At 41.9% G+C, this 14,067-nt stretch overlaps 1 protein-coding gene across 1 annotated transcript; it reads right to left on the minus strand.

The window, feature by feature from the left end:
* Positions 1-8,574: 8,574 nt before the first annotated feature.
* nrarpa (NOTCH regulated ankyrin repeat protein a) lies at positions 8,575-12,911 on the minus strand. The gene is made up of 2 exons (XM_061061042.1): positions 12,731-12,911; positions 8,575-12,539 (listed from the first exon to the last, which is right to left on the minus strand). The coding sequence occupies exon 2, from the start codon at positions 12,038-12,040 to the stop codon at positions 11,702-11,704; it is 339 nt and encodes a 112-aa protein (XP_060917025.1). The 5' UTR covers positions 12,041-12,539; positions 12,731-12,911; the 3' UTR covers positions 8,575-11,701.
* Between the last annotated feature and the right edge of the window lie 1,156 nt (positions 12,912-14,067).

Consider the following 14,067-nt stretch of genomic DNA (forward strand, 5'->3'; position numbering starts at 1 on the left):
TACGATCAAAAGACACAAAAACCCAAGTTCAGAGTAACCTCTATTCAGTGACATTTGTGAGAATTTTGAAAATGTTTTTTCCTGACTCTTCAGTCATCACATTGTCCTTTATGTCATTCAAGAAGTTGAACGTATGTCTTTAATTACAGAACTGACATTTGCTATAATTTGTTTTTGCTCAGAATACTTAAAGGCTATATTTAGTATCTGCAGCTTATGATTTTATTTCACATTGTGGCTGGATTGAAGCCATCGTTTACAAAGCACAATTGTGCTATATAATGCTTTTTACGTTGATGTTTTTTTAACTTGGAATTCTGAAACAGCAATAACCATAGTTGCGTTAACTATATTTGAGAGGTTCTATTTGGTGTTCATCGCAATGTTTACATTTGACATTTTCAGATATTTCCAGTGTCAATTTGTTGCTGCTCACCTGCACATGACCTAAATACAGGATGGGATGCGCACTCATTAACCCTCCTGCATTCTTTCAAAGCAAGAGAGAAACAATTCACTAATACATATGGAGCTTAATTTCCTAATCCAACTGAACCCTATTCTCATTTCTGTAATAGAAAAAATAGCTGCAACAGCTGTGTCACAATATGTACTAACAACCTAATTCATTGTAAGCCCTTCAACAAGAGGTATTATCGTACACAGCCTGTCACACAAAGGCGGCGGGTCTTGACAGAGAAAGTGCTGTCTGATACAGAGTGCAGTATCAGCCACAAATTTTGTCAGCATTACACAAGGCCATTTAAACTTCACCGAGCTCGTTAGCCTAGATCCAGCCCTGCGGCCAGCCTGCTCATTGTGTGTCCTGCACACTGAATCATTGTGTAGGAGGATAATCCATACTGGGTAATTGTTACACCCTATCATGCTGCATATAGGGACAGGATGATTGAGGTATGGAGTGGTGTCAACTCTATTTGTCTATCTCTTTATCTATCTACAAAATAGCCTTTTCCACATTATGCACAAAATATAAGATGGACTGCCACTCAAATCTTCCTGAGATGGTTGAGCAGAACATACCGGTGGACATAAAAAATAATGAAGCAGTTTCATTGCGTAGATGGAGATGCAACGTTAGTCACTGCTGAATTTGGAATTTTCCTGAATATTTCCGCACATCAGCTGATGTAATAGCTCACCCCAACATTTTTCGGTAATTTAACACGAGGATTGGCGGGGATAAGTCTGGGTGAAAGTTCAACTGTTTGTGTTGACATCTGAAGATCACCCTGAAAACTTCTGGAGGTTTTTTAGGAGTTTAGTGCAAGTGCGAAAGCACCATATGCAAGCTATGTCGTTAAGGCTAGCTATCAGTGTACCTTGTATTACCTTGTTTTACCTTTGTGTCTATGTATAAAGTTATTCTATTGACAAATATCTAGTGTGTTAACTTGGAATATGACTAACTAGAGTGAGCTAGCTGTTGAATTCCGTCAGTCCATCTATCTATCAATGCTAGCCAGCCTAGTAGGCTATTGTGCGAGCTAGCTATAGATCAACCGTGTTTGACTCTTTGTGTTTAAAGATATTTTAGGCATTACTACCAGACTTATTAACATTAGAAATGACTAGTTTGACAGCACTCTAGCTAGCAAGTTGGCAATGTTTTGAAGTCTATCTATCGCTCTGTCTGTCTTACTATAATTCAAAATGGCTTTCGTAACTAAACTTAAATAAAACAAAAATTTAAGTTAGCATAAAAGAAAAAAAAACATCTGTTTTATACTGTACAGATTTATGGTCTTTGTGTATGTACATAATGCACAGATAAGTAGTTCAGATGATACACAGATGGTCACACTGTATTGTTCATGATGGTTTTGTGCTGCTTGACGCTCTTTTCCGGTTACAGCAGCTCACATAATGGTGTGTGATGGTATAATGGTGCAGTTTTTGCACAGATGTACTTCAACCAGCAGGTACACAAGTTTATGTTCATTGTTAAAATACAATAGTTTAACCTTTTTGTGCCTGTACTATCTATCTATCTATCTATCTATCTCATGTACAGCCATCAAGTCATCCACCCATCTCACCTCCTAGCTACAGCTCAGTGTGCTGGAATGGTAAGCCATCTCTCTCTTACACACACGCACCTATGCATGTAAGCGAGCACGCACACACACACACACACACACACACACACACACACACACACACACACACACACACACACACACACGCAAACACAATTCTGACTCCACATCTCCTTCTGCCTGCATCCTTTGTTCCTTAGTGTGTGTGTGTGTGTGTGTGTGTGTGTGTGTGTGTGTGTGTGTGTGTGTGTGTGTGTGTGCGTGTGTGTGTGTGTGTAAGGGATGGGGGACGGCTGGGTTGGGTGGTGTGGCGGTGGGGGTGTTGAAGCTCCATATGGGCACCCCACCCTTTGTAACCCCCTTCCCTCCTTCCCCCCTGCAAACAGGCAGATGTCAAATGGGACATGCCTCCCTGATAGGGCACAGGGTCACACTGCACAGGGGTAAATAACAGAACAGGAGGGACAGAGAGAGAGAGAGAGAGAGAGAGAGAGAAATAATTTCCTGCCAACAAACCCCTCCCCTCCTTTCCTCTCCCCCAAAACACACGATCAGAGATGTACACTCTACCAGAAAAAAGATGCCGACCCAAACATATCAGTACTTCCGAAGTGGCATATTAAACCTGCTTTTGGATCAAATTGAGTCCCTTTGAATAAACAATGATGTGAAGATAACCTGTTACACTAAAACCTTGTGAGAAATTGAATATCACTTATGTAAACAAAATGAATTCCCAGAAATTCAAGCCTATTTTTTTCTGTAGAAACAACCATTCATTCAGAATCCATGCATGATCGGGCTACAGATAGTGGTCATTTTGAAGGCCTCATAGACTTTTATTGTGCCTTTACAGTCATCTAAGTTAATTGTTATTATTCTTTTCTATTAATTTTGTTCTCTTATCTAAAAAAATCCATATAGGGACTGCCATTGCAAGGTTAGGCCACATTTTGTCAGTCACTGGATTGATTTGGTCCTTAAACGTAAAATGTATCACTTATAATATTAATGTGCTCGACAGACCAAGATAAACACGCATCTGTGCAGTGCAATACAAATCCTCAGGTTTGGTCTATATCCCTGTTCAGATATCTGTAGAAGAAAAAAAAAGCTTAAAAAAAGTAATTTGCAAAGAATTTGTATCGTATAATCTCTGCTAAACGCAAAAGGGGCCTGGATATATATATCACTTACTTATACACACAGAAGTGCTGATATCTTCAAATTTAACTGAAAAGTTTGACGTAGGTTCTGTTTCATGAGCTTTGTGTGAAATTAAAAAATGTCCTTAAGGTGGTAGGCAAAATATTATAAACTCACCTTAGTGAAATGCAAGAACCAGTCATTGGTTATCTTTGACTGCATTCCTCTAAGCTTAGTGCAACGTATCAATGGCCAACTGAAATGTTTCCAATATAAAGTACTGAACATCAAACAGTAATTGGGATGTGATATGTTTTATTGTGTCTGAAGAATTTTGATTTCTAACGTGTCGGTCACCATTTGACTGAGGGCAGGAGAAGATGCAACCCGACTCAAGGACAGGTGTCAGTTGAACGTGTGAGTGGAGGTATGGGCTGCAGTCCTAAACAAAGCAGGGGAATGGACACACAGACACACGCACACACATGCACACACACACACACACACACACACACACACACACACACACACAGGCTGTTCTCTGTGTACTGAATGGTTACGCCCGCAAGGCAGGAGTAAGGTTACTTTACATACTGCACTTACAGCTCCCTTTACCACTGGGGTATAAAATGGATTTGAATGAGAAAGAGGGGAAAAGAGGGGTGGAAGGAGCAGGCAGAGGGGGGGGGGGGAGAAGGGGGAGGGGGGATGCTGGGGGACTCCCTTTGTGTAACAGGAGGTCTGCCGCTGCTCTGGCATGGCTATGGAGATGGAGGAGCGGGGTCACTCTCCCTCCCTTTCTGCCCCTTCACTATAGGCTGGCTGCTCTGTCTCTCCTCCTCACCCCTCCCTACCTCCCTCCATCCATCCCTTCCTCCCTATTAGCATAGCAGCTGCCTGATACAGGGCGTAGGGTGGGGACTGGCCAGGTTGCTGTGTGCATATGTGTGTGTGAGGGTGTTTGTCGGAGGGGAGGGATGTCAGGGGGGTTGGATGGAGGGGGGTCCAGTCAATGGCGGTCCGTCTGGCTGGTGAATAGCAGCTAAAGCAGGCCCCCGCAAGCTAGACAAAGGAGCCGAGGAGGGAGGGGATGGGGTCGGGTTGAAGAGAGGAGGGGAGGGGTGGAAGAATGAGGCAGTGAATGGAGCGCCTTGTCACCGGCGCTATGGAGAGAAGCACAGAATGAACTGGAAGAATGAAAGAAAAGTTCAAAAAGGAGCGGAGGGCAAGGAAAAGACCGGCCCGACCACCTGTCTCTCTCTCTCTCTCTCTCTCTCTCTCTCTCCCTCACTTTAGTTCTTTTACTCCCCTTCTTACTCACAGACAGACTCTGGGGAGGGGGTGTTCACTTGGTCGTGCTTAGCGACAGACATGTTTTTGTTTTCCGGGGAGAAAATGTTGTATCAGCAGGATTAAAAGCTCACTGTCATCCACCAGCATCAATGACTCTGCTCTGATTTTGCTGCTTTCGAGCTATGATGTTGCTTAAAATGATTCTCTGTTCTGGGGGGAAAAGAATGTATTCAAAAAGGAGATTACACATTGCTAGGCTGAAAGAAAAGATTTTACCTAGGATGTATGAACAAAAAAATGCTGATCAGTAAAAAGATGGAGTGCAGAGTGATGTCACTTTCGACACCAGGAAGAGGAGTTTTGTCTCAGATAACAACTGAACAGGATCGAACATACCTGCAAACATACGTCAGTTAAATTGAACACATTAGACAGAAAGAAGAAACACTGAGTTAATCAGAGGTGATCAGAGGTCACCTGTAGACAAGACTGGATTTAAGTAAAGAACTAAGTTACCCTAAACTCCACAGAGCATTTTTTCATTGTTCAAACTTTGCTCTTTTGAAAAAAAAACAGCACTCATGTACAGGGCAAATACCCTGACACAAACACTTTCAACACATGCACAAAACTCCTTAAAAATGTTCAGAATGACCTGCGTGAATGAAAACAAACGTCAGAATGTTTCATCCCAACTTCATCCTGAGTTCTCCCAGCCAGCCCTTCAGTAAGTACTCCCTAAAAGTTGACTTGTTACAGAAAGAAATATTCAGGAACGTTTTCCATGACCGAGTGTACGGGTGATGATGTTTATTTCATGCGACCTATGCACATGCAGCTTGATCTTCACACACGTCATGAAACTTTTTTTTTTTACTATTTTGCCAGAAGTTCTTCCCTTCTCTTTCATTTATATGCCGATAACATTCAATTGCATGTAACAATGATTTGAAGGCAAAATACTGTCAGCAGAGCATTGGACTGTGTCTGCCATCTTGGATATTTTTGTAGACATTACACTGACTAACCTAGAGTCCTTTTTACTTTCTGTCTTTTTTACCAACATTTTACCAACTAGCTAGCATGAAAAGTTGAGCATGTATTAGCTTCAGGTTCAAGTACAATTTTTCTTTTTGGCTGACATCAAAACAGAGTACAAACTTTGGTTTGAAATTCCCAAGGAAATCTATTTATCAATGAAGAAATCTCCACATGAATGCTCAATTTCCTCCAAGTAAGCTGGGGCTGGGAAATGTCCTGTTAAGTCTCTAAGGTCATGTCTTTAGAACTTGTTGAAACTATCTAATGCACACAATCATACATTTTAAAGAGGTTTGAATGTTGTTCAACCATATAGTTCGTGTTTCTTTTAATAATCCAATCACAGGTCTGTAAAATCTGTAAAATAACTTCACTCTCTTTTGGCACACAGGGCGGAACTCAAAGCAAAATTGTGTAAAAACAGAATAGAAGCTAAAAATATGCTTTCACATGAATAGTCGAAGATCATATCTATGCATGAGACGACAGACCGACAGGTTTGTATGTTGTGGGAATTACATTTGCTCATGGCTGCTGTGCCATAGCTCCGCAATTACTGTAAACATATTTAAAGCAATGCACACCCACAGCGGAGATTTTTTCAATTCCTCACGTTGATTGTACCTAAAGTCACGCGGAACCTGGGTGGAGCTCTGATGGGAACTAAGTCACATTGCTGAACAGCTAATAAGATTCATGTGTACCTCACGGGCAAACTAGGTGTTGACAAATAAAAACGGTTAAATGTTTCTCGAAGTTCCTCTTTCTGCGGCTGCTATCAATCATCAGGTTTCTTGCAACAACCCTAAAAGTCAATCATAATGTGTTCTCATACCTAAAATAAGTGATTCAAACAAGCCGTTGGTGTTACATCATTACTCCTGCACACAGAAAATACAAAAGGCCCTTTGAGGAAGTCATATGCAAGATGTCACCATCGGAGCGCCCATCTCTGTAGACCAGTATAACAGGAGCGTTATAAAATGAGGAATTAAGTATTGCAAAACCCAATTAAAGAACATTTTAAGACACATCACAAAATGTTCAGTTAATCTTGTGTCTTACAGATTGAGTGTAAGCCTTCAAATGAGGGGTGTTTGCATGGATATGAATATTTTATGAGCTGCTGAACAATGGCCTTTTGAATGGAGATGGAAGGTAGTCACAGACAATTGTCGTACTGTAACATTAAGCAATCAACAATATCTTACTCGATTTATCCGTCAAACACATTAAAATACACAAACACAAGGCTGTTACCCGTTACTGTATCCAGTGTGATCTGTCTACTTTCGCCTAGATTGATTTTGATGCTTTGCTGCTTCAAGTATTCTGCACTTGATGCAATTCCCAAAATAATTCTTCAGATTTTTTTTTCTGCAAATCAAAAATAAAATCTTTCCAAAATGCCTTGTGTTGTCTGGCTCACTATAAGCTGCTCGGGCCAGACCAAGACGAACTAAGGGAAGCCAAGGCACATGAAGAACCTATTAGGGGGCCTTGCAGCCAGCAGCAACCCTGGGAGGCCAGCCAACTCAGTGTGTGAACAATAGGGAACCCAGCTCAACAAAAACATCCTGCAGAAGTGAGAGACTGGGAGGGAGAGAGGAAAGGACGGGCGAGTAGCAAGCCAGATAGCCTGTTCGGTATCAAAACACAGAGGGGATGGTGTTTAAAAGGAGCTAACTTTCTGGGTGTTGATTTTGATGCAGAAATGCATCAGATCTATGAACTTGCATTTAAGCTGCGGTCAAAGTTCAGATGAAGTTGCAGCCTGGAAGATGAGTTTAACAGCTATTCTGAGAAATGTCATGGTCAAATTTTAGATTCTACTCCTTATGTTGCGCTAAATTCAGGATCACACAAACCGCACTCAAACCACACTCCAATCACATTTGTAACCCTCTTCTTGCTCAAACATTTCCAGCAAGCTGCAACCCTGTGAATGTTACGACACCAACGGGTCAGACATGTAGAAAGATGTATTGTTGTGGCGCTTTTCCCACGACCCTCCCACAGCAATGCAATATCATCCGCAAGTTAGAATTTCCACGATACAGGAGGACATGATTTAACGAAAGGCTTCTTTTTCTTCTTCTTCTTTTTTTTTTCCAAAACAATCAGGTGCAGAGAGTCAGGGTCACAATGCAACCTGGAGAAAATGTGGCCCACAGTGTCTTGTGCTTGTTTTAACAAGGCTACAAGTTCAAACAGAGAAGAAAAAAAGGCTAAACTGAACGCAGGAAAGAAAAAGCACAACCTCACAGTCTTTCTCAACAGTTTTGGCTACTAATGAACCCATGTGTTTCAGTTTTTCATTTCCAACTGATCCAAATTATGTGTAAGCAGTTAACTGTTAAAGCAAACTTTTTTTCCAGACAATTTCATGCATCATTACTGCAGGATATTTCACAATAAAAAACATCTCGAAGTCCTTTCCAAAGAATCAGCTCACTTGTTTTTTTTTTCTTCCTACAAGCAGGGCTACACATCTTATTGAAGGAGTTAGTAAAATGATATCTGCAGAAAAAAAGATGATTGATAATAAGTGATTGATATATTGAAGTGAAGGGCAAAAGCAGGTTGTTAGCAGGGAGCTCAAAGCTCACTCTCTACTCATTAGAAAGAGAGCAAAAGGGAGAGACGTGTGTTTTTTGAGTATGTGTGGGGGGTAACATAAAACCGGCCCTCACAGAACACACACAGGGGAGGGGACCCTTCTTTAAACTGAGCCTACCCACAATGCACCGGGCTCCTTTATCCCGGCAGTGAAAGGATGAGGCCAGATGAATGACAAAAGGACAGAATGGGGATCTGGGTTGGGCCCGGCTTGGAAGACAGGGGAGGGAAAAGAGAGAGAGAGAGAGAGAGAGAGAGAGAGAGAGAGAGAGAGAGAGAGAGAGAGAGAGCGGGAGCGAGGGGAGGGCATGGAGGGGTGTGTTTCCCAAAGTTTTCTATTTAAAAAAAACGCAGGAGAAGGGGCAGCTTTCTGCTCAGGAGATGAGGGGGAAAAAATGTATGCATACACAGAGGATTTAAGTTTAATGATTTCTTTACTGGCTTGTACACAAACGTACAAAAATAATACAGCACTCATCTCCACATGACATGACGTCATTATCACAGTGTTACAAATGTTCAAAATAAAAGGATACAAACAAATAAAAACAAACCATGATGGAACACCTGCATCACTCATTAAAAATCAGCTGTTTCCTCCTTGCTTGAAATGAAGCAAGACCAGAAACACAACTTGGTCCAAAATAGTCAGCACTTTTTTTCTTATTTCAAAAAAATCATCTCACTCGTGTACACCAATCCGGCGGCTGGCTTCTCACGTCATAAATGTTATGACCCTGGTAAGCCAAACAACCGCACAACCGTGCAATTTTTTAATCATGTTACAATGATCTTACCATCAAATGTATTATTCCCCTTTAAAATAAAACAGGAAGACAGCACTTCAGAAAAGAAAGTGCCCCAAGATATCATCATCATCATCAGCGTTGATATATATATCCATATGTATATATACATACACCCAATCACAGAGATACACGCATCTTTGTTAAAAAAAACACAATGTTTTTCCACAAAGTAACACACACATTAGGACATCATCACCTGGAGCATATATTTATACAATAGTATTTTGTTGTGTTTGTTTTTTTTTTTTCATTCAGAAAAAAATAAAAAATGTTGACACATAAAAGCCAACTTTTCAACAACAGTCATCAGTGCAATATTCGAACAAAAAAAAAGGAAAAAAAAAAAAAAACACACATCAAGTTTAAGACAAGCGATGCATATTTCATGTGTTGCCTGATACCAATCTATGCCTTGATGTGGTGGATCTATCGCTTCAGATGTTTGTGATTTTCCAGGTTTATAATGTTTGTCTTGTCTGGTTGAATGAATGGTGAACACAACAACACACTGGGGGGGGGGGGGGACTCAAGAGAAGCACCACACACACACACACACACTTACACTCACTGAAAAAAAAAAACACTCATCAGCTTCTCATGAGGTCAACCAGTGCTGCTGTGAAGCTTTTCTACACAACTATTGGTCATTTGAGCAGTAGGATTTGTATTTTGAGAAATAAAATAAAACAAAAAAAGAAAAATCACTGACATTTACATTACAAAAGGAAAAAAAAAACAAGCAGCATTGATACAAAATGTTAGGGTGCCATGACTTTATAAATGCAGCAGAAACCAAAATTTTCCCCTTATGTGACATCCTGCAACAGTCATGTGTTGTTGTTTTTCTTTTAAGTCTTCATCGTCCAACAGTATAGGATCCTGCTCAGTAGTAGTAACTATTCCAAAGCCCTGGCTCCTGCAGTTACCCCGCTCAAACACTGGGGGCACACAAGGCTCCGCATTTTTTTGTGCAATAAAACTCCCTGCGTTTTTAAGTCATGCGATACAATTCCATTTTTTTTGTATGACTGAAAAATGATAGAAAACAGAAAAAAAAAGGTGATGAGGAAAGAGAAAGAGGAATAAAGGATTAGGTTTATAGGGAAAATATGCATCAATGGCAGAGAGAAAGGGGGGGGGGAAAGAAAAGGAGTAAAAGAGTCACAGAAAAAATAGTCCCTTGCAGAAAAAAACGATGCTTTGCTTGTCAGGATTGGTTTGGTTGTAGAGTAGAATAAACTGTCCCGACTGAGGATGCACGAGTGGGTTCATTGCATCTTCTGTATTTTATGTCCGTCCCCCCTTAAAAAACACATGTGATTGATCACAAACAAATGAGTGTCTTTAAACTCAAAACAACGTGGCAGAGTGGTGAGAGAGCTGAACATCTTAAGAATACTTTATAGTCGAGGTAGCTGTCAATAGGCAACCTAACAGAGTCCTTTAAATGGGAAGAGGAGGGAGAGGGGAGGGGGGGGGGGAGTCCTCTTGAGGGGTCAAAAGGCTGTAACAGAGGGGGATTCTGGGGGAGGTGGCAGATACCTCCGCACGGGACAGTTTATACTACGAGTCTGAAGCAGCTTGAGTCACCCTCTTACACTTAAAGTTTTCTTTTTTGTGTGTGTTTTAAGAAGAACCACGACATATAAAAAAAAAAAAAAAAAAACGCATCTTCTCAATGTACCTTCATAAATAAAAAAAAAACCCAGCCCGCTTTCACAGTGATGACTAGGATGTTCATAAAATACTGAAAGGAGATTATAAAGTGAATTCCAAAATTGTTTGATACAAAGCGGAAGCAGCGGTTTTCTTTTAATATAACACATTGACCACCTCACAAGAGTGATCGCACTGGTCTGAAAAAAAAATGGACGCCAGCATGGCAAGATCGATACAGAGCGCATCAGCTACTGTCCCTTTTTAAAAACAAAACAGAAACAAAGTAAAGCTATTGTGTACAGTACTTCACAACAATAATGGGAGTCAGAATTGTTGTTACATAACGATTACACATCTGAAAGCGTGTTGGATAGCCATTATGCCGCTCTTTGAGTAAAAAATTATAATAAAATGTATTAAAGAAATCAGACCTCTAGTAGCCAACAGAGGGCAACCATTCTGCTCTAATCCATGTGTCTTCCCTTTCAGATATTCCAGCATGCAGCCACACAAGCATCAAGTGCCGTAATTTTCCATATAAAATAACTTAAAAGGAGTTTTACAAGTGAACAATGAGGAGCAACAGGTCAAATCCGCGAGCCCCCCACAAAGACACCATTCAACTGTATTCTGGGGATGGGAGAATTTAAAAAAAAACAAAAAAAAAAACTTGGCCATCTGCACTCTGGAGTCAAAACACACACACATGTGATACAGAGACACTGGCTTCTTTTAGAGTGGATCTAAGAGACACATTCAAGAGGAAAGCTTTAGTACCAACAAACTCACCGAAATGGCGTTGCTTTTTTTTTTTTTTGTGAAAGAATCATGTTGCAGCGCTTTGTATGAAGTATGTGGTGCTTGTCTCCGGAGCGCACAGAGAGCCCTGTTTGGTTTACATTGAGGGAAGAATGCTGTGCAGGCCTATTTTGATTTTTTTTTTTTTTTAAGTAATTTGGCACAACTATTTAGACAATTGCGGTTTGTTTTGCTTTCACAAGAGCCTGGCTTTCCGTATGTTGCAGTTCTACTTCCCACTTGTTTTCTGATTTTTACCTGACAGCATGAGACAAATCACCGGGCGCCAGAGGAGTACTTGGCCTTGGTGATGAGGTATAGCACAATGTCTTGGTGGCCCCCGAAGGCGGCGATGTGTAAAGCGCTCCACCCTTCCCTGTTGGCCAGTCGGATATCTGCGCCAAACTTCACCAGCAGTTTTACCAGCTCCAGGTTTCCGTCAATGACGGACTGGTGCAGGGCCGTCTGTCCTTCAGGCCCGAAAGAGTTGACGTTGAACTCGCAGTTTGTCATGTTTTGCAGCAAAGAGTGCAGCTCCTTGGTGTTTCCCTTCTTCACCGCCTCCTGAAAAACCCTCTGCGGTTGGGAACAAGTCGACACGTCCGCCTGGCTCATGGTTGCAGCTCGCTGGAGGGATGTGGGGAGAGGGGGGACCAGTAATCCTGCCCGGGATCTAAAGCTGATAATGATCTTCTTCTCCCTGTTGCGTCTCTGGTCTGGTGACAATGCCACAGTTACTCTGGATTACAATCAGTTATTAAGGCACTTTAAAGTTCTAAACGGGAAAAGGGAGCACTGTATATATCCAAAAAAGGACAAGAGATGAAATAACACACTTGGTGTGCAAAAAAAGTTAATATTTGCGAGATCCTTAAATCCCCCTAAAAAATAAAAGGGATCTGGAAAGCAATCCAGAGGTCTGATGTAGTTCCCCTTCTGAAGCAGCAGCAGGTAACCTGTAGCAGGGGATGGAGAAGAGAGACACCTCCGAATTCTCTCAGGTGATTGGAAGTATGACCACTATCTCCACAGAACAGCCTCCGCAGCTTTTCCTTGAACGGTCCGACCTGTTTCCTGGCTACACGTCCCGGCTATATACCTCTGCTCATGTGGTCTGGAGAGACAAAAAGACAAGAAATGTCCGCATAAATCCCGATACCTCACCAACAGGCTGCGAGGAGAACCCCACATTCCTCCACATCCAGCAGTCAAGAGAGGAGACTTCCGTGCGTAAACGTTTACGCACGGATACACAGCTTGATTTTTGCCAATTGAAATATGGTCCGCTACAGATCTGAGACTTACCTGTGACAGATGGACGGGTCCGTAGCGACGAAAACGATACAAATCCACCGTGTGGCCCCGGTCTGCGTCCTCCGCGCGATCCGTGTGAGTCTCTGTCCTGCGCTGCGCTCTGCGGGAATATTTTACGCGTCCTCTATTTGCATGACAATACAGTCCTAAAGAATCAACTGTGGAGGAATGGGCGGAAACCCGGGGAGGTTATAGGCTGCCGGCTCGGTTAGGGGGAGGGATCGGGGCCCCTGTGAATCTACAGGGAGGGGCGTGGTCTTCTGAAGGGGAGGGGGGGGGGAGCCAAATGTTGCTGCAGAAATATTCAACAAGCCGCCTGCAGCAATATCAACCGTGCTCTACATCCGATCTCTTGCAGCCGACCCCAGGAAGCGAACTGAAAGCCATAGGCATGGTGCTGCCGGAGCTTTAAACTGCTGAGGGAGCAGGCACGTTGTGAGGGATCATGCACCAGATTAATATCAACAGGAACTCATCAGTTACCAAAACGTATAGGCCTATTTCTCACATCGATATGGTAGTTTTATGCACTATGGTAAATGGATACATCGGGCAAATGCACTTGTACTTCTAACCTAAAAAAAAGGGTCTTTTTTTTAATTTTTAATCAAAACTATCGTCACTGGCGCGTGGATTAGGGGCCAACTATAAATAAAGAAGACTTTTACAAGTGAAGGAGCACACAGGCTCATTTACACCCTGTCTTGTTGAAATGAGGGCAGTAAAGGTGCTGATAATGATACACTACACAGAAGAGGGTGTTTAAGATTCGTTAGCCCCACTTTCTCTGCAATGTGACCCTTAAACCAATGAATGGGTGCCTTTGAACATCTTAGTATGAAACGAAATAAATTAAAAGTGTGACTCGTTTATTGGGTCCTTGGAAAGTGGATCCGGGTTTTATAAAGTGACAAAAAAAAGGAAAACCCAGAGTCTGTTTCTTTGTGAAGACATGAGTTGTAACCAACAAACCAAATGGAAGTTGGGATCCATATAAAACACCTCAGAGGAGGAGATTAGAGGAAGCTGTTTAAATCATAAACTGCGGATATATTCCAGTTGTTTTCAAACGACTAGACTGCGGGACTTCAAATAACAAAAGCCCTGCGTTACTTCCTTTTTGCAAGTCAAAAGAGGTGACGCTGTGCGCAGATTGACACGCCGCTGAGGCTCAGCTCCCCCCACCACCGTGGGAACTGGGTGCTTGTGTGTGTGTGTGTGTGTGTGTGTGTGTGTGTGTGTGTGTGTGTGTGTGTGTGTGTGAGAAAGAGATATTGAGAATGTGTTGATAGGTATTGATAGATGGAAACAGTTTGAAAGAAAGAATG

This window comes from Labrus mixtus, chromosome 17, assembly GCF_963584025.1.
Source record: "Labrus mixtus chromosome 17, fLabMix1.1, whole genome shotgun sequence".
Taxonomy (NCBI): Eukaryota; Metazoa; Chordata; class Actinopteri; order Labriformes; family Labridae; genus Labrus; species Labrus mixtus.

Excerpts from the sequence above, each read along its gene's own strand:
- nrarpa (XM_061061042.1), bottom strand. The coding sequence starts at position 12,040 with ATGAGCCAGGCGGACGTGTCGACTTGTTCCCAACCGCAGAGGGTTTTT.